General features: G+C 58.6%; 1 protein-coding gene and 1 long non-coding RNA gene across 15 annotated transcripts in view; one reads left to right on the top strand and one right to left on the bottom strand.

Annotated features, from left to right (window-relative positions):
- Positions 1–23,676, bottom strand: part of MACF1 (microtubule actin crosslinking factor 1) — a 144,346-nt gene that overhangs the window by 99,352 nt on the left and 21,318 nt on the right. For 9 of the 12 annotated variants that reach the window (XM_059868557.1, XM_059868560.1, XM_059868559.1 and 6 more), the window contains exons 2-5: positions 11,718–11,779; positions 10,353–10,442; positions 6,029–6,106; positions 4,596–4,688 (exon numbers count right to left, since the gene is read on the bottom strand). In XM_059868557.1, the coding sequence (XP_059724540.1) occupies positions 4,596–4,688; positions 6,029–6,106; positions 10,353–10,442; positions 11,718–11,779 (323 nt within the window). Of the gene's footprint in view, positions 1–4,595; positions 4,689–6,028; positions 6,107–10,352; positions 10,443–11,717; positions 11,780–13,292; positions 13,465–17,298; positions 17,422–23,676 lie in introns of those variants that run through there. The other 3 variants (XM_059868561.1, XM_059868567.1, XM_059868564.1) reach the window with 2 other exon arrangements.
- Positions 17,200–19,625, top strand: LOC132338745 (uncharacterized). 3 transcript variants are annotated; one of them, XR_009489528.1, is made up of 3 exons: positions 17,200–17,377; positions 17,808–18,218; positions 19,314–19,625. It is a non-coding gene; the product is annotated as an uncharacterized LOC132338745 (long non-coding RNA). The 3 variants fall into 3 exon arrangements; XR_009489529.1 differs by having other exon boundaries at positions 18,057–19,625; XR_009489527.1 differs by having other exon boundaries at positions 17,808–19,625.

Here is a 23,676-nt window from a genome sequence, read left to right as displayed (position 1 = left end):
CGCTCATCACACATGAAACTGCTCTTTGTCAGCTGCTGCCACACTGCCGGAGCTGCCTTTAACTCCTCCAGCCCCGGGGCTGCCTTTCCCCAGGGATGTCGGGAGCGGGCACCTGGCGGGAGCTGGGATGGATGGGATGATGTGCTGGGTGAGCAGCAGGATGCAGGATGGGACCCTCCACGCCTGCAGGGAGCAGGGGAGGGCCCACACAGCTCCCTCTGCTCAGCACCCCTTTATTAATTACCTGATGGCTCTTAATTAAGAGGGGAATGAACCCTTCTGTGAACCCACCCACCAGCTGTGCCCCACCCGGGCTCTCCAGCAGTGCTGCCCATCCAGGAGCACTCACAGCACCCAGATCTGATAAATCCTTTATTTTTAATCCCTGACACAGCACTGGGGTTCTCCAGCCACTGGGCCTGGTCCCGGAGAGCATCCTTGAAGGAAACTCTCCTAGAGATGTGCTTATGGAGGTGCAGGGTGCGGCACCAGCTCCACCCTCCTTTCTTCACATGTCTGTGACAGGACAAAGATTTAGGGGAGGCACCAGCAAGAAAAGAGAGTGGAAACTCGCAGGACTTGGGGCCAAACCCTTCCAGCATCAGCTTTGTGCATCAAGCAACCGGTGGCAGGATGCTGAAGGCCACATGGTGGCTGTGACAGTGGTCCCAACCTGGCAAAGGCATCAGGACCACAGCCCCTTGAACCACACACTGGTCCTGGGGCATTCACAGCTTGACCAGACCCAAGGGCACCTCTGTCCATGCTGTCACCCCAAAAGAGTGACCAGCAAACAGCAACAGGCTCTGAAACACAGCACCATCCGCTCCTGTTCCTCCTGGAGACCCCTCAGAGCAGGCAGAGCCCCCACGTCTCCATGTTCATCCTGCTGCCATCCCTCCTGCACAGGCAGCAGGAAGGGAACACCCCAAATTCACACCCTGAGGGCACGAGTGGCAGTGGTGACAGCAGCCACCAGCCGCACCCACTGGATCCAGGGGCTGTCACTCCCAGCCTGCCTGTGCCAGGAGCAGGGGACAGAACAGCTCAGTCCTCAAGGGATACTTTCCCAGTGGAGATGCTGCAGGGGAAAAGCCTCAGGAGCTTTCTTCCCCAGCACCCTGCCACCCGTGCTCAGCACGAGGCTGCCCCTTGCCGAAATCACCATGCCCAGGAGCCACCAGGATTCGGGGTCCCCCCACCCCGCTCCGGAAAAGGGGCTTGGGCACACTCACACACTGACCATTGCTCCGGCTGTCCCCGAGCTCCCCCTGCAAGCCCGGCCCTCCACAGCGAGCCTGAGGCCACCATCAGAGGGTGACACCGTGGTCCCACCAGCTCCTGTGCCCTTGGCCGGCCGGTCGCTGCCGTACCCCGAGGAGCTCCGGGCTGCGCTGCCGCTGAAGGAGGAGGGGCTGCGGGAAGCCGGCAGCCCGTGACCATCTCCCTCCCCGGCCCCAGACGACGACGGCAACCCCGAGCTTCTCCCCGCGCTGGGGTTTTCCAGCTGATCCACCATAGGGGACGGCGTAGACAGCTCGGACACGGTGCCCGGCTCTGCTGCGGAGGAGCAGGTCCAGGCGGCGCTGGAGCTGGGATCGTCGCTGCCTCCTTTCCCCCAGGCATCCAGGGCGCTGCCGGCCTCCGGCTCCCGCCTGGCCGCTGGCTCCCGGCCGGACGCGGCGCTGGCCGGGGACAGGAGTGCCCCGGCACGGCCATCGGTCCCTGCGCGCAGCGGCAGCAGCACGGCCCGGCAGCTGCCGCTCCTCTGCAGCTCGACCAGCCGGCTCACCGCCTTCTCGCAGTCCTTCTCGGCCGGGTTCTCCAGCAGGCGGGCGATGACGGTGGTGCCTTCCTCCCGGGAAGCTCCCGCCACACCCGGCCGCTGCGGCTCCAGCACCAGGCGCGCTTTCTGCACCTCCCCCTGGAAGCGCTCCTTCACCTGCACGATGATGCCGGGGGGCAGCGCCGCCGGATCGGGGTCCCCGCCGCGGGGCCGGCTGCCGGAGGGCTCCTCTCCTCCCTCCTGCCCAGGGGCTGCCTTCGACTTGGGCGCCTCCTCATCCTCGGCCACCTCCAGCGCCGGGGGCTCCTCCTGCGGGGCTGCCTCCGGCATCGCTCTCCTCTTCCCTCTCCGCCTCCGTTTGAAGCGCACCCTTTTTTTGGGAGACAGCGGTGCCTTCCCCACAGCTTTTTCCTTCTGCTCTTTAACGCAGCCCAGCGAATTCCCCATCTCCTCCTGCTCGCTGCCGGCAGGAACGCAGCTGAGCGAGTCGCCGGCTCCCGAATAAATCCCAACCCGGGCTTCATCGGATCAAACGCCCGGCGCGCAGCGCTCCGCCGACTGCCCCTTGTCGCCGTCCCCTCCCGCCAGCCCTGCCGCCACCGCCGCCGCTCCAGACAGCCATCTTACAGCCTGGGCGCTGCGAGAAGACAAATTCAAAGCATCTCACTGCAGTTCAGAAATCACTTGACCTAAAAGCAGAGGGAGCGGGGATTGGCTGCGGCGTCCTTCTCTCCAAATATGAGGTAATTGGAGCACGGCCCTTGCCAACACAAACAGGGAGCAGGAATCAGGCAGCGGAGCGAGGAGGGGAGTGGGAGAGGGTGGGGAAGACGGGGATAAAACACAAAACCTAAGGAAGGTTGGCAAAGGTAGAATAAAGGAAGGGGTGGGAGAGAAATGGGAGGGGAAAAAAAAAAAAAGCAGGGAGGAGTCAGAGTGACTCTGCATGCTCGCCAGCCGGCTCCGCAGGGCTGCTTCTCTCCAGTTCGGAAGGTTTGCTCCTTAATTCTTAATTCTTAATTCCGGGAGCCCCAAAAGCCCAACTCATGTGCTCACGCTGCTGCCAGGCTCACCCAGTTTGGGGCACAGATGGGCACAGAGTGCCCTGGGGACCCAGCATCGCTCCAGGGAGCTGCAGCCAGAGGGTCCCGGCAGGAACGGGAGCGTGATGCTGCCCAGCCCAGTCCGACCCCAGTCCTGCCTCTGTCCTGTGGCTCCTGCCCCAAACGCCTCCCAGGGCAGAGGTTTGAGGAGCATGGAGCACCCCAACTCTGCCTGCCAGCTCAGAGGGACCAGGGTAGGGTAACATGCACCAAAAGTGGGGGTGAGACAAAAATTGGGGAGTAGGGGGCATAAAGATGGGGGGGACTGAGCTCAGCCCCTGGAAGCAGGGAAACATTCAATGAGGAAATGCTCAACGAGGAAACGCTCAACAGCAAGCAATCCAGAAGATGACTAAGGGAAACCAGTGACCACAAGAGCTCCCAGAACACTGGGAAGAGCCCCCAGGGCACCGGGGCACCCCCCTCACCATCACCACACCGGAGCTGGCAGAGCCTGAGCTCCACACCAGCACCATCCCACCCCAAACCTCTCTGGGGCTCTCCCGGCCGCCTGCCCCCAGGCAGCAGCACTGGGACACTGAGGGAGATTAAGAGGTTCACAATGGAGCTACAACCCCAGAAAAAATCCCGTTAGTGCAGCGGGAGCAGCACGAGCAGGCTCGCCAGCACCCGCCCCGCTCCCGTGTCACCCACCCTGTCCCCCACGTCAGGGTGGCAGTGTCCCCTCCCAGCCAGGCATGCAGGGGAGCCAGGACCTCCTGATGTCCCTCTCCTGCAACAGAAGATGCACCAGGGCTGGTTGACCACAAGGACAGTGGGGACCAGATGCCACAGCCAGGGCCCCACAGAGATGACAGTGACTCATCAGCACCCAGAGCCCGCTCAACCCCGGCTGCTTCCCAGGGCCAAAGCCTGGGAAGAGCCTCGTCAGCAGCCTTACACCCAGCTCAGCCCCAGGCTGCCCCCAAAAGCCTCTCCCTGAGGCACTGCCCAGCCTCCAAAAAATACAATCTTCCAGTGCAATCTTCCTGAAGAGTCTCGCAGCCAGCACTAGTCCTGTCTGGAAGATGCCAGCAGGGACAAGGCAGGGAGCTGGGATACAGCAGATCCCACAGGCTCGGGCCCACAGAGCTGATGCCACACGGCCAACGAGCTGCTGACAGCAGCACTGCCCAGCAAACCCCAAATGCCAACTCACTGATGGCCACACGTCACCCCCCTGAAGCCATCAGAGCTACAATTGAATCATTTGAAGCTACTAAAGACCCAAAACTCGCTTTTCCAACAGCAATTCTAGCACACAATTGCTGGAGACAGTCCCAGGTCAGGGCACTTCTCCCATGCCTGTGCTGTCACCCAGCTGACACATTCCATCCCAGTGCAAAGTCCTGTGGCTGCACCGACCACCCAAAGGGCCAGGAGTGCCTTGGGATAGCAGCCTGTGGCCCCTTCCAAATTTGCTCTTCTCCTCCAGAGACTCCAGCTGAGCAAACAGCCACGGCCAACAACCCCGGGAGGCCACGGCACACAACCCATCATTAATGATTTCATTATGCAAATGACATGGGGGGGCTGCTCCTGTTCTCCCAGCGTGGTCTCCATGACACTGCCACGAACCTCCAGACCCATCCATGTGCTGCCATCTCCATGGAAAATGCAGAAAAACAAGGATTCCACTGCCCCGGAGGGACAACGCGCTCCTGACGCCCACCCCACATCCATGGCAAGGAAACCTCGTGTCCTACCTGGAAGTGGAGGATGATGGTCCAGATGAGCCCCAGGGTGAGCTTGGGGTTGCCATCTGTGATGTCATCATTGCGGATATTCACCAGTTTCACCTGGAAAAAAAGGCAAACGGGGGTAAAGTTTCCCATCAGCCTCACCCTGAGAGCTTGGGGTGTCAGGTCACCCCAGGGCCACCACGGGCACACAGGAAGATCCCAGTGCTTCCCAAAGAGGCAGAGGTGCCACCTCATCTCCTGGCTCGGGGAGGATTTTTCCATGTTTCCAGCACTCTCCATCCAGAAGTGCTTTCCCAGCACTTAATGGCTTTACTTCAGCTCACAGAGCAGCATCCCCGAAGCCCTGAGCACTGGTGCATAATTGAACAGCTACAGACCACAGAGAGTGGGCAAAAAGGGGATGACCAAGCTTTAACTCCAGCCTGGGCTCCAAACCAAGCTCTAATGAAGGCAGGAACACCCTCACTCCTCCCCTGGGGGAGTCCCCTCTCCCCAGCACTCCACGGGACCCCAGGGATCATTCCCTGGCAGGAGTGGCTGGGGTAAGATCCCAGCAAGGCCACCACACTTCAAAGGAAAAAGCTGTTTCATCCAAGTGGAGAAACAAGTTCCCCAGAGCCCTTGGCAAAATGTCTCTATCAAGAAGCTGAGGAGGAGGAGGAGGGGGGCTGGAAGCAGCTCGCCCTCCCTGGAGTAGGGAATGTGCTCAAATTTATTCCATGCCCTCAGGCCAGCAACGAGGGAGAAAAGTCTCTGCTTCAGCATGAACTGGTACTATTTATCATCATCATCATCATCACCTTGGCATATCTGGGAGCATCACGGTGGGGAGAACCTGACCCAACAGGCAGAACAGGACAGCCAGCCCCTGGGGCTGAGGGGGTTCCACCTGCACAGCCAACAAGTCTTGGGATGCATCCCATTCCTCCAGGCAGGATCTGCCCAGGGCTCTGCAGCTCCCAAAAGCCTGCTGGAGAGAGCCTGTCCTCCAAAAACTGAGGGATAATAAATCCATGCTGAGATCCAGAGGAGTGCCAGCCCCGAGGTCAGGGCTGTGTGGGCTGGGCAGAGCCAGCTGCCACATCCCCCCAAAAGTTGGTGGGAAGGACAGATGTGCCACAGCCACCCATCCCCACAGCAGGGATCTGCCAGGGAGCCCCAGGGGAGCCTTTTTGGGGTGCAGAAGTGACATTTGCCAACCCCTTCTCAGAGCTGGGGTCAAGCCCCTTTTTCCCAGTGGTTTTTGTGTGCAGGGCTGGTTTCCAGAGGCACAACACCCACAGGGCAAATCCCCCTGCAATCCATCCTCCATCAGCGCCACAGCGACGGGCACACCCCAGCACAGGCTGCTTCTCCACTCCTCCCAAAGCCTCAGACAAGACAAAGGATGCACAAAACCACCCAGCTCTGCTGGGTGAGCTTTTATCAGCCCTCACCTGTCGCTGCTTCAGGAAATCCAGGGCAATCTGCACGTTCTGCAGGCGGTGGAAGCGCATCCGCCCCTTCTCACGTGGCTGCAAGACACAGGCAGAACTTTTAGGTCAGGCTGCTTGTGGGGCTGGGCTGGCAGCACCCCCACATGCACTGTGACCCCCCTGGGAGCTGTCAGCGTGCTGCTGTGACCCCCTGTGCCCCCCACACGTCCTGCTCTACCTTGTTGTGGAGTAAATAAAGTCACTGCTATGCACAATCCTGCTGGAAGAAGGTTAAAATGCCCTGCTGGGAGATGGAGGTGGGAAGATGCTGAGATCCAGACCTCTGCTGAGGCCCTGAGGGTCTGTGTGCAGGCCTGGCTCAACCTCTGAGATCCCAGGGAAGGATCTTGCCCAGCTCATGGACAGCCAGACAAGCTGGGAAGAGGGTTCAGCAAAAGAGGTGGACTCAGGTACAGAGTCCAGTTTGTCCAGGTGGAAGCAGAGGCAGGACAGGGGGACTCGGGACAGGGGGACTCAGGACAGGGGGACTCGGGACAGGGGGACTCGGGACTGCAGGTCCCCACTGATGGCAGAGGAACCCTGACTCAGCACCAGCCCCTCCAGCTCTTCTCACACCTGGCAGGGGCTGCTGCTCCAGGTACCTCTGAATCCCTTGGGAAGAGCCACAGGAGACACCCTGGGCCTTGCCCAGCTCTGCTGGAGTTGAGGGATTTCCAGAGGTTTCCATCAGCTGAGCCACGGCCAGGGAAAGGGGATGGGAGGCTTTGAATCAGCAGGAACGGGAGGAACAAAACCCAAAACCAAATCCCAGCCTCGAGATAAGGAATCACCAGGATGTTCATGGAGTCACAGGAGCTCTGGGTTGGAAAGGACCTTAAAGACCATCTCATCCCAACCGTGGTGGGGGGACACACCCCACAGGCATGTTCTGAACTGCTGGGACACCCCAAGTGCTCCGAGCCACCTTCCTGCTCCAGCCTGAAGGGGACAGCTGTCCCAGCAAGGAAGAGTTGTCTTTGCAAGGGGAAAATCTGCCCCTGCAAGGGGTAAATCTGCCCCTGCAAGGGGAAATCTGCTCCTACAAGGGGAAAATCTGCCCCTGCCAAGGGGAAAATCTGCCCCTGTAAGGGGAAAATCTGCTCCTGCAAGGGGAAAATCTGCCCCTGCAAGGGGAAAATCTGCCCCTACAAGGGGAAAATCTGCCCCTACAAGGGAAAATCTGCCCCTACAAGGGGAAATCTGCCCCTGCAAGGGGAAAATCTGCCCCTGCAAGGGGAAATCTGCCCCTGCAAAGGGAAAATCTGCCCCTGCAAGGGGAAAATCTGCCCCTGCAAGGGGAAAATCTGCCCCTACAAGGGAAAATCTGCCCCTGCCAAGGGGAAAATCTGCCCCTACAAGGGGAAATCTGCCCCTGCAAGGGGTAAAGCTGTCCCTACAAGGGGAAATCTGCTCCTACAAGGGGAAAATCTGCCCCTGCCAAGGGGAAAATCTGCCCCTGTAAGGGGAAAATCTGCTCCTGCAAGGGGAAAATCTGCCCCTGCAAGGGGAAAATCTGCCCCTACAAGGGGAAAATCTGCCCCTACAAGGGAAAATCTGCCCCTGCCAAGGGGAAAATCTGCCCCTACAAGGGGAAATCTGCCCCTGCAAGGGGTAAAGCTGTCCCTGCAAGGGGTAAAGCTGTCCCTGCAAGGGGTAAAGCTGTCCCTGCAAGGGGAAAATCTGCCCCTGCAAGGGGAAATCTGCCCCTGCAAAGGGAAAATCTGCCCCTGCAAGGGGAAAATCTGCCCCTACAAGGGAAAATCTGCCCCTGCCAAGGGGAAAATCTGCCCCTACAAGGGGAAATCTGCCCCTGCAAGGGGTAAAGCTGTCCCTACAAGGGGAAAATCTGCCCCTAAAAGGGAAAATCTGCCCCTGCAAGGGGTAAAGCTGTCCCTGCAAGGGGAAATCTGCTCCTGCAAGGGGAAAATCTGCCCCTGCAAGGGGAAAATCTGCCCCTACAAGGGGAAAATCTGCCCCTACAAGGGAAAATCTGCCCCTACAAGGGGAAATCTGCCCCTGCAAGGGGTAAAGCTGTCCCTGCAAGGGGAAAATCTGCCCCTGCAAGGGGAAATCTGCCCCTGCAAAGGGAAAATCTGCCCCTGCAAGGGGAAAATCTGCCCCTGCAAGGGGAAAATCTGCTCCTGCAAGGGGAAAATCTGCCCCTGTAAGGGAAAATCTGCCCCTGCAAGGGGAAATCTGCCCCTACAAGGGGAAAATCTGCCCCTGCAAGGGGAAATCTGCCCCTGCAAGGGAAAATCTGCCCCTGAAAGGGGTAAATCTGTCCCTGCAAGGGGTAAAGCTGTCCCTGCAAGGGGAAAATCTGCCCCTGCAAGGGGAAATCTGCCCCTGCAAAGGGAAAATCTGCCCCTGAAAGGGGTAAAGCTGTCCCTGAAAGGGGAAAATCTGCCCCTGCCAAGGGGAAATCTGCCCCTGCCAAGGGGTAAAGCTGTCCTTGCAAGGGGTAAAGCTGTCCCTGCCAAGGGAAAATCTGCCCCTGCAAGGGGAAAATCTGCCCCTGCAAGGGGTAAAGCTGTCCCTGCAAGGGGAAATCTGCCCCTACAAGGGGAAAATCTGCCCCTGCAAGGGGTAAAGCTGTCCCTGCAAGGGGAAATCTGCTCCTGCAAGGGGAAATCTGCTCCTACAAGGGGAAAATCTGCCCCTGCAAGGGGTAAAGCTGTCCCTGCAAGGGGAAAATCTGCCCCTGCAAGGGAAATTCTGCCCCTGCCAAGGAGAAGAGCTGTCCCTGCCAAGAGGAACACCTCCTGGGCTGCAGGGGACCATCAGGAAGGTGCTAGAGCCCACTCCAGGGAGGTGACATTGCACAAGGGCATTGTCACCCCGAGCACAAGGGCTGAAAAACACACCTGGGCACATTCTGGGGTCTGACCCTCAGCTGGGGCCGTGCTGTGCTCGCTCCCACCCCAGTCCCATGCAGGATCCCAGAGGTGCCCGTGCCCAGAGCCTGTCCATGCAGTGCCAGGTGTGCAGCCCTCACACGGCCCCGAGCAGCGTGGGGGACCCGTGGCTGTCCCCTCCCGCCCCGTGGAGGGGACACATGCTGTCACAGCAGGTGGGTGGCATGCCCTGCCTGCAGGCTGGCCCTGCAGTGCACACACAGACAATCCAGAGCCTGGGAACACATTCCTGCTCCAGCAGAGCACCCAGGGCTGGCTTCTCTCCCAAACCCCGCTGGGATGGCACTGGATGATCTGGTGGCACTGCCAGGGAGCTGCTGCTGTGGCAGGGGCAGGCTCGACCTACTTCTTCATCATCATCATCTTCCTCCTCCTCGCTGCTCGCACGGCACCAGGCCGGCGCTGTCACCAGGCGAAGGCTCCACTGAGCTGCTGGCTCTACAGGCTAAGGAGCACGGGGAGGGTGGCACGGCAGGGACACAGAATGGAAACCAAAATGTGACACCCAGGCACGAGGAGGAAGGAAAAATAAAAATAAAAGACAGCAACGGGAGAAACAGCCAGGCACGAGGAGAAACAAAAAATAAAAAGACAGCGACAGCATGGGGTGAAGGTGGCTGGGTCTCCAGCACGCCCTGGGTTCCAACAGTGGAATTCCCTCCTGATTTTGGAAGCTGAGGAGCAGGAAGCTGTCTGGATCACAAGTGGAGTGATCCAAGTTTGCAGCCCCCGCAAAATCGGATTTGGCGTCTCCGGAGGGTGCGGAGGGACGTAGGAGATCTTTGCCCAGATCCTATTTTTGGGGGAAACTAAAATAATTCCTGCTGTGCCACGGCAATGGGGATCTTCCCCGAGCTGAGGGAGTGTGTCAGTCAGAGAGGGAAGAGGAGGAGGAGGAGGAAGGAGGGGGAACTCCACGACGCTCCAGGCACCAATGGCTGCTACAAACCCAGGAGCTGAGCACGAGGCAGGAGTGTCACATCTGAGATAAACTGCTGGGCACGCTGCCACAGAAGCAGTTTTTGGTCAAATTCTGCTGTTTTCCATGATTTTAAATATGGAGCCACATCTGGAAGGTGAAGGTGTGTAAAACTTGGCAAGAAGAGGGCTTTACCCAAGGCACCATAATCAGGTGAGAGACCAGCCTGGGGAACAGGGGTCTGAGTACAAATAAATAAATAAAAAATACAGTGATAAATATAACAGTAAATAATAATATTCAAGATAATAAAATAAACAATGACAGATATTTGAAACTGAAACCAGGGGGTGAGAAAAGACAGCTGATGGCTGGGGGTGAAGGGGAGCAGGGAGAGGATGGAGAGGGTTTAGGGGGACTCCAGAATCCCTGCCCAGCCCTGGGGACTCACCAGCTTCACTCCTGACAGCACTTCCAGGAGGGAGATGAGGTTGTGACCATCCCTCAGGTCTTCATAGAGGTCATTGATGTGCTTGCGCACCTGGGGAGGGGAAAAGCCATCAGTGATGCCAAAATCACCAGCAGGGAAAGCAAAATCATCAGCAGGGAAAGCAAAATCACCAGCAGGGAAAGCAAAATCATGAGCAGGAAAAGCAAAATTATAACCGGGAAAAGCAAAATCATCACCAGGGAAAGCAAAATCACCAGCAAGGAAAGCAAAATCATCACCAGGGAAAGCAAAATCATGACCAGGGAAAGCAAAATCATCACTAGGGAAAGCAAAATCACCAGCAGGGAAAGCAAGATCATGAGCAGGAAAAGTAAAATCATGACCAGGGAAAGCAAAATCATCACCAGGGAAAGCAAAATCATCAGCAGGGAAAGCAAAATCATCACCAGGAAAAGCAAAATCATGACCAGGGAAAGCAGCCTCCCCCTTCCCAACGGGCCTGGCAGAAGCTGCTGCCAATTTCACCCACCAAATCCCACTGTGACACCATCTGCAGCCCAGGTAACCCCACAGACTCAGTTAATCCCCTGAATTTAACTTCTCACATTCCTCCCAAAACACAGCTCCCACCTGGCAGCACAGCAGCTTTCCACGGGCACCAGGTGCAGCCTCTCTTCCCCCAACACCCAGAGCTTGTCCTGGGCTTTTACCCACTTGGGAATCCCTGGATATTTTCCCCTAGCAGCCTCAAGATTTTTCTCTGTTTTCCCCTCCTCTGCAAGGTTTAGGAAGCAGCCAAAAGCTTGGCACAGAGCTTTGCAAAGCTGGCAAGAAAACACAGCTGGGACACCTAGTGCTCAAACCATTTTTTTCCTCTTTTTTTTTTCTTTTTGGCAAATGGAGAATTAATTAAATCCCCCCCCCAGCATTAACCAAGAAAGCAGGAGGCACCTCGTGGTGCCACGTTAATCCTGCTTAACAAACTTTGGATCTTGTCTCCATCCTGGAGCATCCTTCAAAGGACAAAAATGGCTCTTTTTTCCTGGCAAGGGGATGAGAGGGGGGTTCAGGATCCCCTCCTTTCCTCCAGGATGCAGAAACCTCATGTTAAGCAAGGATCAGGTGCCCAGGAGGGAAAGGCAAGTCAAGGGCTCTGTGGTGATGCTACAGTGCCCTCCAAAGGCTCCAGCACATTTCCAGCACATCCTGCTTTGCTCTGACTCATATAAGCACTCAAAACAAACAGTGCTGGCATTAAAAACAAACTTTAAACCCTAAAAAAGGCATTTATCTGCCAGTCCTGAGCTACAACAGACACAGAGAGGGTCATTTCAGTGCCTTTATAACAAAATCCGTGACTCTTACCTTCATCAAGTGTTTATTGACCCATTTAGTGAAGGTTTTCTTTTGGACTCTGTCCCGTTCATCTGTCAAAAGGAGACAAAGGCAGCTCTTGGTCGGTGGTTCTCATGCAGAAACTCAAACGACTTTGAAATGAGGGGAAGAGACAGAGGGATCGCCGGCGGTGCCAGCAGGGAACAGAGGCAGCTTATTCAGGGAATGCTGCGGGATGGGGCCGTTCACGCGGCTCCAGCATGCCCCCTGGGCAGGGAAATGCCAGTCAGAACAAAACACACCTTTCTTTTCCGCCTGGGAATAAGGATACTTCAGGAAAGCAGCGTGGATGACTGGGATAGGTACAACCGGCAGCACAGAATTCATCCCCCCTGTGCCTCCCCACCTCCCCCAGAGGCAGCACAGGGGGGTTGAACGATTTTAGGAGGGTGTCCCCCTCTCCTGCCCACTCCTGGAAGGCTTTAGGGTGTTACATAAACCCCCAGATGTCCCGTAACAGGTCCTGGCTGGGTGTGCAATTAGCAGCTTATTCTGCCCCTGTATTTTTGGTTCATTGGATTGCCAGGATTTAATGTTTATTTCTGTCCCACAGCTCAGCCCTGGCCGGACACTGGGAGCTCTGAGTGCTGCCAGGACAGGGTGACAATGTGGGTGCCATCCCCAGGGGTGGCAGGGGACGGGATGGGAGATTTGTGGTGATGCCAAGCAGCGATGAGAGAGCTCTGGGCAGGCTTTTTGCTCCGGGAAAAAAATGATACCAGAGGAAAAACACGGGTAAACAGGTGAAAGGAGATGGTCCCACAGGGCAGGGGGGTCCCACTCAGCTCCCCAGGCAGGATTTAACAACATCACCTTGGAGCACAGAGAGATCCCCAGCACCAACCCACGGCACACAACTCCGAGCACAGCATCTCCAGCCCAGAGGACCCCATGGATATTTCAGGGAAGGATGAGCCTTGCTCATCCAAACACATCTCTGACATCAGGGTCTGCCAGACAGCAGCACCCCTTGCTTTGGTTTTAAGTCAAAAATCGAGAAAAAGGAAAAAAAAAACCCAGCATCTCCCAGGCCAAGCTCCCCAGGACAGCCCCAGAACCCCCTCCTGGGATGGGGGGATCGCTGGGGGTCCCTGCAGAGCCCCAGGGACGCGGGGGAAAACCTCCCCATGTCTCCATCCACGCAGACTGGAAAGCACCACCCAACGGTTCTTCCTCTTCCTCACCCACCCTGCGGCTTCCCCCTCGGAGAGCGCCGCGAACACGTGGCACGGGGTGACACCAGCGTCACCTCCCTGGGTCCCACTCCGTCCCCAGGCCACGGCACGGAACCAGGTGCCCAAAACCACCCCAGGACTGACCCACATCCACCCTCACTTCCCACCCCGCCAGGCTCCAGCCCTGGCACGGCTCGCAAGAGCCTCGGAGCTGCCGCTGCCAGCCGTAGGAAGCCGTGTCGCTCCCACTTTTGTTTTTAGGGATTTTCCTTCACCAGACCCCTCCAGAGCCGCGCTGTCGCGTCCCTTCCCCACTCCGCTGTCCGCTGGGGACGGATGGAGCCCGAGTCCCCGGGCAGGGGGTACTGACCGATGCAGCACATGCGGCACACCAGGCAGGCGCTGAGCCGCCTCTTCTCGCCGGGCAGGAGCCGCCTCTCCATGGCCCCGGCCCGGGACGGCGAGCGCGGCTCCCGGTAAAGCGGCGGCACCCGGGCAAGGGTCTTGTGCCGGCACCTCCCGCTCGCCGAGCTCGACCCCGGCGGGTGCGGACGGATGAGTTCAAGGCCACAGCTCCTCCCACCGAGCCACTTCCTACCCCCGGTGCCCCCGGCAAAGCGGGCAGCGGCCGTTCCTCCTCCGCGGCATCGCCACCGGCCTCGCACCGCTCCCGGCCGCTCCCAGCTCCGCCAAACCCTCCCGGGCCGCGGGGCTGGTGGTCGGCAGAGCAGCTCGGAGCGCTCCCAGCAGCGGGAGGGCAGAGCCGCTGCTCCCTCCGGCTCGTGGGGACGGAGCGATGCCGAGCGCGGTGCGGCTCCCGCAGCCCAAAGCCCGGCGGGACCGGGATGCGGGCACGGGCTGGTCCCGCAGAGCCGGGCACTGCCCGCTGGCCCGGCTCTTGGCTTGTTTTTCCTCGCCTTGTTTTCCAGTTAATTGCACCAGGGACGGGAGGGACAATGCCGGGCTGTTCTCCGCGCTCCCGCCCGCCCGCCCGCGGCTTCTGCCCAAATCATGTCCCGGTCCCGGCGCTGGAGCTCGGCACGCGGGGAGATAACGGGGGCCGCCTTATCACCGCCTCTCTTCCTCTTCTTCTAAATATAATCCCCCTGCAGCCCTTCTGCCGGCCTGGAGGGTGAGAGGAGCCGCGCTGCTGCCTCGGGGAGGTGGGAGAGCGTCCCCGAGCATCGCACGGGGACAGAGGATGGATGTCACCATGGATGTCACCATGGATGTCACCGGGTCCCGCACGGCCAGTCGGCAGCCAGCCGCCTCCAGCGCTGCATCCCAGAAGTGCCCACAGCCCAAAGGCTGCTCCACGAGATCTCTCTTCCCATGTCCTGCAGAAATGGGGGGTTTTCCTCTGCTTTTTTTGTGCCCTGACTCAACTCCTCCGGGTGGTTCCCGGGCTCTAACCAGATTAAACCTCCCCAGCCCCAGGGCCCGTGCTATCAGCTGAGCTAATAATAATGCTGGTTACTGCTTACTAACAATATTAAGGCATTGCAAGCTTATCTCTGCTCAGCTAATCTTTTCCAGAGTCACCCTGACAAATAACTTGTTGCAATCCCCCCCATGCTCGTCCTCTCCCTGGTCTAGCAGAGGTTTGCTGGCCCCAGCCACCAAAACCCACCCTGTCACCATCCAGGGACATTCAGCAGAAGCACAGCAGGCAGGTAGGGCAGGGACAGAGGGAAGATTACAGGGAAAAGGAAAATCTGTCCCACTCCAAAGACAACCAGTGGCAGGAAAAGGGACTGCAGAGCCTCAGGTCCCTCACACAGGGCATGGAGCAAGGGCTGGTGGCAGTGGCACAGGGAGCATCAGCAGCAAGCAGAGACCATGAGCAGGATCACACGTGGTTTAATTCCCTCCCCATCTCCTCTCCTAACGTTGCTCATCAGAACTCAGCTCACTGCATCCCAAAACTGGGGATCCCAAAGGACCAGGGACACCGTGGCACAAATCCCCCACAGAGGCTCAAGGGGGAAGGTGAGGCCTGGGGGTTTTCCTCTGCTCTTGAACCCACCCAGTGAAAGGAAGCAGGGAAAACCATCCTGCCCCACAGCTGCTGGGGCACCAGCTGAGCACAGACAGAAAAACTCCCACTCCCCATCCCGCTGGACCTCAGCATCCCCAGGCACTTCCCATCATCACAGGGATGGCTCCCACAGGTGCTGGGTGCCAGAGAACCCCTCCAGCACCACCACAAGGCCCTGCACAGACAATTCCCTTCCCATCTGCCTGCAGCCACCTCTGTCCTGGTAGCCTGCCTGTCCCCAGCAGCTCCCAACATGTCCAGCCAGGAGCTGCTGCTCCCCCCCAGATCTCTCCTCCATCACCACCGGCCTTGCTCGCTGCCACACTCCATCCCTGTGTGCCTCCTCCTGCCTCAGGCTGCTGCCAGAGCCCAGCCCCAGCCCCAGGAACCAGCAGGATAAAAGGTGCCTGGCCAGGCACCATCCCTAACCCCAACCCTGCCTTTGCACCCTCCATCCCACCCACACACAGAGCTCCCTGGCACGGCCTTCTGCCATCCTTGGGAGGGAACCAGGGGGTTTGTGCTGCCCACCAGCTCCTGGGATAAAGCTGGGAAGTGGTTCCCAAACTTTCTCCTGCTGTTAAATCCAAAGGAACACAGGAGACATCAGACAGGGCACTGATCTCACAGAGATCTCGAGGATATCTCCAAGCCCACGCCCAGTGTGAAAGTGGGATTAAACAAGAGTCAGCCATGGGGTAAAGGAGGGGTTTTAAAAGCCAAAACTCCAAATTTTTAAGCATTTAAACCCAGAGTTTTCCCTTCAAAACAAGCAAAGAATGAGAATGTACAGGGGGCTTTTTGAACCTGGCACTTCTGAGAGGGGGGATATGCAAAAAAAATTTGGCTGGCTGAGGAGCACAAGGTATTTAAAACATGCTGGCTGCCAACTTGAGAGCTGACATAATCCATCATGACAACAGAGCCAACAGGGCAGGATTTACAGAGCCTTTCACCCAGGGAGAGGAAACGGAGCCTGATTCAGCCTGGAAGAATGCACAAGAGATACCTGTGGTGGAAAAGTATCCAACACCCAGATACTTAATGAGGGAGACACCTGAGATGTGGTGATGCAAAGGAGAGCAGGGCAGATGCTCAGCAGAGCTGGCTGAGCATCACAGAGCAAAAAACCTGCTGCAAAATGATCCTGATCTTCCAGGATTGGGCTTTACCTGCCCTTTTTCTGGGAAAAAGTAGTGAAAAAAAACGGGTTTTGAATATAATTGCTGCTTGCAACACTGACTCCAGGATTTTTTCAAAAAGGGGTGGACTTGGGGGTGGGGGGGAACATTTCTCCAAGTAGGATGAAGCAGCAGATCAGCATGGGGAAGAGATAGTCCAGTTGGGAAGCACCTAAGAGGTCCCCAAATGGAGCCAAGAACATCCCTGGACAACACTGGAGATGATTTAAGTGGGCAGGTCAGCAGGAGGAATTGCAGCAAGGCTGGGTTTAGCGGGTGACAGGGCGAATTCTGCATGCCATTTGTGCAATTCCCTCTGCACCTCCCTCTCTCCCAGTAGCTCAGAGGGAGAAAGGAAGAAGCGGATCCCAAAGCAGCATCCAGGGAAAAGCCTGCAGGCGCTGCCCGGCTGCGCAGTCCCGCCCCTTTGCACGGAAAAAAAGGGAAAGAAAAGAGGGAATCGGTCATGGACGCGGGGAAAGGGCCCCATGCGGAGGCACCGGCGAGAACAAGCACGGCTGGAAAGAAAGAGCGAGGAATCAAAACAAACAAATCCCAGGGGGAAGAGGTCGGGACGGAGAAGGCGTTCCCAAGTCCCTGTCTGGGGCCTGGAGCTATCCCACACCCCTGTAACAAATCCTCGCCCTCCTTGAGCAGTCATGTGCGGGCCCTATTTTGGGAAACTGAGGCAGGGTCAGCCCCAGCTGCTCGGCGAGGCCGTGCCAGCTCCGGAAGAAGCTCCCGGGGCTGTGTCTTGCCGGGGCTGGGAGCTGAGGGAGCCGCCGCTGGCACGGACAGGGGTGGGAGCCACGGGGGCAGAAGGGAAGGCAGAACCCCAGCCACGTGTCTTGGGATCGTGCCGGACAAAAAAACAGCTTCATCCCCCCTCATCCCACTCGCCCCCAGCCCCACACAGGCCGGCGATGGGTGCTGAGGCCAAATTTAGGCTCTCAAAGCTCTGCCCCCCGTCCCCACTGGGGTTCAGAGCCCACTGAGCGTTCCCCGCTGCCGTGTCCTCCTCCCTCCTCCCCACAGCCACGCCTGTCCCTGTCCCTGCCGCTGCCACGGCTCCTGGGGAGGGACAACGACCCGTGCCAGGTCATGCCGGCCATTTTAGCGCTCCGTGCCCCCCCAGCACCCCCCGTTCCCTGCCCTACCTTCCCTGCTCCGGCTCCTCCAGTACAGGACGCCGGCGATGCCCAGGACGTGGCTCAGGACAAAGGCAGCGGGGGGCAGGTAGGAGCTCTCCGAAAGAGGCATCGCTTCCTACTCCCGGCCCCTCAGCCCAAGCCCGGCTCCGACTTTCCTTCTCCTGCTGGAGCCCGGCATGGCCGGGAGGGTGAGGGGATGGATGGGTGGGTGGGTGGATGGATGGGGGCTGAGCTGCTGCCTGTAGAAACTTCCAAAAGTCCCTGCGTGCGCCTCTGCCCGCAGCTGGCTGTGTCCTGCGGCGTCCCCGGAGCTGGCAGGGCTTGGGACAGCCAGCGCCGCTGGGACTGGGAGATTTGGGAGCTCCGAGAGGGGGCGGGTAAAGGGAGAAAAGCGAGCGTCAGGCCGGCTCAAACATCTTTCCTCGGAGTTCTCGCGGCCAAACTTCGTCGTTCCCCCCCTCCTTCCCTTCCCCGCTTGGTGGGAGAGACGTCATCTCCTCAATATCCATTCCCAGCCCCGCCGGGAAGGAGCCGCAGCCGAGGGGATATCGGCGGCAGCAGCTGCCGTGGAGGCATCGCCACAACGTCCCCGAAGTCACCGGGGGGGTTTGGGACAAGCACAAAAGCTCAGTGTCCCCCCCCCCGCGATGGGTGACAGTCAGCAGCGTCCCCTGCCAGCAGCAGCCGGAGGTGCCAAGCGCGGCCGGGACAGGGAGGCAGCGCTTCCAGGAGCTCCCGGCACACTCGGCCGTGTCTGCCCGCAGGAAACTCTGCCCAGCGAGGGGCTGAAAGCAACGGTGACAAAATTTGGCCTTCTGGGGGTTGAGGAGCACAAGCATATCCCCATCACCCACCCTGGATGCTCTGCATAACGTAAGAACACTCCAGCGTGAGGAAACACCCCAAAAGATGCTCTGACACCAGAGGTTTGTGCACTCCCCCACCCTTCCCGCGGCTGGGTGTTCTGCTTGCCCCCAGCATGGCAGACTGGGCAGCCCAGCCCGGTTTACTAACGGTTTGCACCGTGGTGTTGGCTGTTACTCATGGTTTCGGTTCTGCTCGGAAACGCTTCCTCTGCCGGCGGTGCCAGGAACGGCGCAGGGAAACCGAGAGCAGCCGGTGCCTGCCCGGCCCCTCCGCCCTCGTAACCACAAGCAAACGGGCTGGGGAGGCTCCCACAAAGCCTGGATTGAGCTCACAGCCCCTCACACGCAGCGCTGCCAGCTCCAGAGGGAGAGAGTGGCTCTTGGATGGAGGTTGTGCGGAATTCAAGGCTCATTTTTCACTGCTTCTCTCTCCCCGGGCTCAGACAAGAGGGGGTTGTTCTGCTGGGGCTCAGGGAGGTGTTCAGGTGAGGGTGGCACAGAGCAGAGCTGCAGAGCATCAGCCTGGCTCAGGATTTAGGGGTGGGAGAGCCAGGAATCTCAGCTCAGGATTTACTGACCAGGAGATGCAGCATCAGATGTCATCTCACAACTCCCGCTCCACATTTGGGAAAAACCATGAGGTCCAGGGTTTCATCCAGGTGCAAACAGAAATTACATGATATTTACAACCCTGAGCAGGTCCCCAAACCCAACAGCCACCAGCTAGACAGGTACACAAAGAAATCCAGGTCAAGCAAAACCTGACAGACCCAAACACTGCCTGAAACATTCCAAAACCTGGCACAGGGTGCCCAGAGCAGCTGTGGCTGCCCCTGGATCCCTGGAAGTGTCCAAGGCCAGGTGGGACAGGGCTTGGAGCACCCTTGGGATGGTGGAAGGTGTCCCTGCCCATGGCAGAGGGGATGGAATGAGATGATCTTTAAGGTCCCTTCCATCCAACCATCCATGACTGCATCCTTCCCTGGGGGTCCTGCAGCCCCCACATCTTTTGGGACAACGAGAGGGGTGATAAAAAATACAGAATTAACCCGGGGCTCGGCGCTGTTGCAATATATTCTCCAGAGCTCCATCCCTGCCTGGATGAAAAATATCCTGGCATAGTTTTCCCCCAAAGATGTCTGGTTTCTGTTAAAGCTTCAGGAGGAATGACCCACCACGAGGCAGCCACGAGGCCACCATAAATGGGCCCCTGGTCCAACCTGAGAGGGCCAAAGAGCCTCCTGCAAGGCAGATGAGAGCTGGTGACGTGATGGAGCTGGGATCTGCCAGAGGAAAAGGGTCCAGGAAGCAGGAGCTGCTTTCCCACATCCCCTCAACCATGGGGGCTCAGCTGCTCTTGGGCTTCCTGGGTGTTTCCTGCACAGAGGGGATGATAAAATGCACTGAGTGCTGCCAGCTGCTCCAGCTGGAGGCTTTGGGTGAAATAAATTCTTAAAATATATATAATTGTATGTAAGTAGATGTTTTTATTTCTTTTTATGCATATAATTTGATGGAATCACAGAATGCCCTGACTTGGAAAAGACCCACAAGGATCACCAAGCCCAACTTTTGAATATATTTATATAAATGTATATTTATATCAATACATCCCTCTGCTGCATCAGGCCATCCTGGGGATTCCTGTGATCCCAAATTCCTCCAGCTCAGTTTAACAGCATCACTCCACTCTCCTTTCCCCACTGCAGGAAGCCGACAGGGCAGGAAGGAGGTGCCTGACCCGGGGTGTCAGGAGCCAACGTTGGGTTTTGGGATGACTCTGCCAGGCTCTGGGGACCACCCAGCTCCGGATGCAGCCACCAGCTCCCACACCCCCCCTCCCTGCCATGGAAACCACCCTGAGCACCCAAAACACAAACAGCTCATTTTTAGTTCCTTGCAAGGCAGCTTTGCCCGGAAAGGAAAGGGGTGGGGAGAGGACACATCTCCAGCCCACACAGGAATTTGGGGAGGGGAGAGGCCCTGCCCTCCCACAGGGGTGTCTGCACCTTGCAGGGCACCCCTTTGCTGCACAGGGTGCCCTGGGCAGCATTTTGCACCCCTCACAACGGTGGGACCCCAGCACTGCCCCCCACCTGGGTTTGGGGTACCCCAAGGGGCAGCAGGGGGGACTCAGATCCCGGACCCCCTCGCTCCTGCCTGGAGCTGAGTCATGCCAAGCTCTGGGTGTCCTGGGCTGCTCCTCCCCCCTCCCTGTGCCTCCCCAGTGAGTAATGCTCAGGCGACAGAGATCAGCTCCCGCTCAGCTCCCGGCTCCGGCATCTCCTTATATGACCGGAGAAGCTGCCGGGCAGCGTCACACAGGAGCCGGGCACAGCCCCGTGCCCTGGCACCACTCAGGGCATGGAGGCACCCTGGCATGGCTGTGGGCAAAGCCTCTGGGCTGCTCCTTCATCCCCTGGCTGCCGTGGCCTCGCAGAAGGCAGCGAAAGCTCTGAGAGCTCCGGCCAGGGCTGTGTGTCCCAGCCCGGGGAGGTGGCAGCCAGGTGGCACTGTGGAAACGCTGGAGTGGGCATGGCTGTGACAGAGCCAGAGCTGGCACCCGGCAGCAGCGAGCTGGGGTGAAGCATGGCTGCGGGGCTCTGCCTGCACCCCGCCGTGCCCAGGTGGGTGGGGGTGCTGCCAGTGCCCCCCAGCCTAGCCCAGCAAAGCCCCCCCGTTGCCTGCAGCAGGAAAAACTGGACATGGGAGCAGCTGGGAGTGCCCTGCAGGGCTTCTCTGCCCCAAGGGTCACCAGGGTCACCCCACCCTGCCCACCAGGCACCCCGGTCCCCACAGCAGGTAAAGGGCCTGTCCAGCAGCAGTGCTGAGCACGCACAGACTCGTGACTGCAGCACAGGAGCCAGGTTTCCTGCCCTGCTTCCTCAGCAAAGCTTTTCCCCTTTCTGTTGTTTTTTCCTCCTTTCTGGGAGCTTTAGGAGCAAATCTCAGTCAGTTATGGCAGTGGCTGAAAACCGACCAGGAGGGGAAGGAGAGTCCAGGTTTTGGATCAGGGGTGCCCGGGTAAATCACAGTCAGCATCACCCAGGGGCAGGTGGGTCGAGGAGTCTGTCCAGGGGGCAGACTCAGGCATCACCTAAGGGGCTGGAGGGGGGCACAGGGCTGGAACAAACACAGCTCCCCACCCTCAGCCAGGGGATGGAGCACATCCCCCCCCTCTCCAGAGCTCAGCTGAGATCATTCCCCCCCTCCGCAGCATCACACCCTCCTGGCAAACCACAGCAAAGGCAGCTGCGGACAGACAGACAGACAGCCAGCTCAGCAGGGCACATCCCCGGCTGCCGAGGGCTGCCGCACGTGCCGGGGCACCCCGTTCTGCCGGCAAGCACGGGCAGGGCCCCGCCGGGGTGCGGAGCCCCGCTCCACCCTGCCCGCGGCGCCAGCAGCCTTGGGAAAGGAAAGCCAGAACAAAGATGACGTTTCTTCTGATCCGGGCTATTAAAAAACAAGGTGGAACGAGGCAGGTCACAGCTCCCGACGCTGCCCAGCTCCTCGGCTCCTGCTCCCCATCCCCTCCCGCTGCCGGTGAATCACCGGCCCGAGCGTGTGCAGGCACAGCCGGGGAGCCCTCGCCAGCCGGCTCCTGGCACAGCGGGCACATTCCCCACGTTCGACATTTCCTTCTGGCTTTCATCATCCCCCGGCGGCCACATTCCTGCTGGGAGGGACAGGGAAAAGCCCGCGGGGTCCCTGGGCATCAGCACCCAACTCCAGCGAGGTAAAAATCGGGACTGTGGAAAGACAGAAAGACAGCAAAGCTCTTGTGGTGCTGGAAAACCAACGTCCCAAGCACAGGGGTTTGTGCAAATAGGGATTTTGGCTCTGAGAATCCCTCCACTGCTCCCCATTTACACAGGAATAGCGGGAGCTCGAGGTGGGATTCACCTGGATTAAGCAGAGCAGCTCCATCCCACCCAGGGCTGGGGGCTGTTCTGCACCACTCCCCCCAGTCTGCACCGTGAGGGCAGTACAAATCAATATTTGCCTGCAAATGTCTCACAGAGGAGCTTCCAAAGGTCAGCAAAACAAAGGCAGAGAGAAGGGGCTGGGAGGAAACCTCGGAACCCCCCCAGGCACCATCAGTGGTAAAATCAGAACTGAACAAAAGGAAGCTCCAGTGATAAGAACAGAGGTGTTCCCTTTTCCAGCAGACGTCTGGGCACCAAAATTAGAATAAAATCTTTTAAAAAAGACAAGACTTCCCTTCCCACAGCAGGGCTGGCAGTGCTGCATGGGGGGGACGTGGGAAAGCACCCCAGGACCCCCTTGCTGTGGGATACAGAGGTGGAGGGCAGGGATAAGAAGGTTCCAGGCAAGGCTGGAAGCAAACATCATTCCTGTGGCTTTCATCCTGCAAAGGCAAACAGCTGAGCTGGAGGGCCACCTGCTCATGACTTAATCATTCCCCAGCAGCATGAACTCCTGCTGCCAGGCTGGAGGGCAAACCCCCAGCACAGCAGCAGTTACGGGGTCTGCGGGAATGTGACATCCCAACGGGGGCCATCCAAAGGGACCAGCCCCGGTGAGATGGACAGAGCCAACAGGAGAACCCAGGGCCTCAAGAACCTCAAAAATAACTCAGGAGGAGGCCGTTCCCTACACAGCAGGATCAGGAACTGGCTCACACATTTCAGAAGTTGGCACTTCCAAGGCATCACCTTCCTTTCCTTGGTGGGGCTCGCTTTTTGGTGCCCCAGACTGAGCACCTTTCTTGGGGCATCCAGAGCCAGCAGCACTTCCAGCCCCAGCAGGGTGCCCACCCCTCCATGCGTCCCCCAGAGTGACCCAGCTCCCTGACACAGATCCCAGCAGACCCTTGCCCACGTGCACACAGAGCCAGCCTGGACACATCTCATTCCCAGCTCTCCCCAGCACTGCCTGGCCTTTGGAACTCTCCCTGCAGCCTGGGAGCCAGCGTCAGGCTGGAAGGGGGGGGTGACCTCAGCGCTGCCTTCCCAGCATGACAAACCTCCCTCCCCAAGGCTGCTGGGATTCTGCTGACGCAGCAGCTCAGGCATTATTTCATCGCTTCCCGCTTCTCGGAAGCCTCCCGTGGCTTGTCACCCCTCCGAGGACGCTGGCAGCTCCTGCTCGTTGAGTGATGCCACGAAATCCACGGAAAGCACCGAACCCCGCGGAGCTGGCACGGACTGGGTGGCATCGTCCTGCATGGGGAGGGCAGGAGGGAACAGGGACAGGCTTTGACAGATCGAAGCTGCACGGAGAGCTTGGAGCCATCCTGGATGTACTTGGAAATGCTGGATGAGAGGGGAGAGGTGAGGATGGGGATGCACAGGGAAAAGAACAGGAAAGGTCTCCTGGCAGAAAACAGCGCGGGCTCTTCGGGAGGGAGCAGCACCAGCCCTGGGCAGAGGAAGGCTTGCTCGCACACCCACGTGCAAGAGGACACACACGTCTGCACGCCTTCCCAGGGGCCTGTGCTGACACGAGAGGTGGCTTCTTTCCCAGGCCGGGGGAGGAGGAGGAAGGCGATGCC

This window comes from Haemorhous mexicanus, chromosome 27, assembly GCF_027477595.1.
Source record: "Haemorhous mexicanus isolate bHaeMex1 chromosome 27, bHaeMex1.pri, whole genome shotgun sequence".
Taxonomy (NCBI): Eukaryota; Metazoa; Chordata; class Aves; order Passeriformes; family Fringillidae; genus Haemorhous; species Haemorhous mexicanus.
Note: the sequence above shows the minus strand (reverse complement) of the source record. Positions and strands in the feature narration are given on the sequence as shown.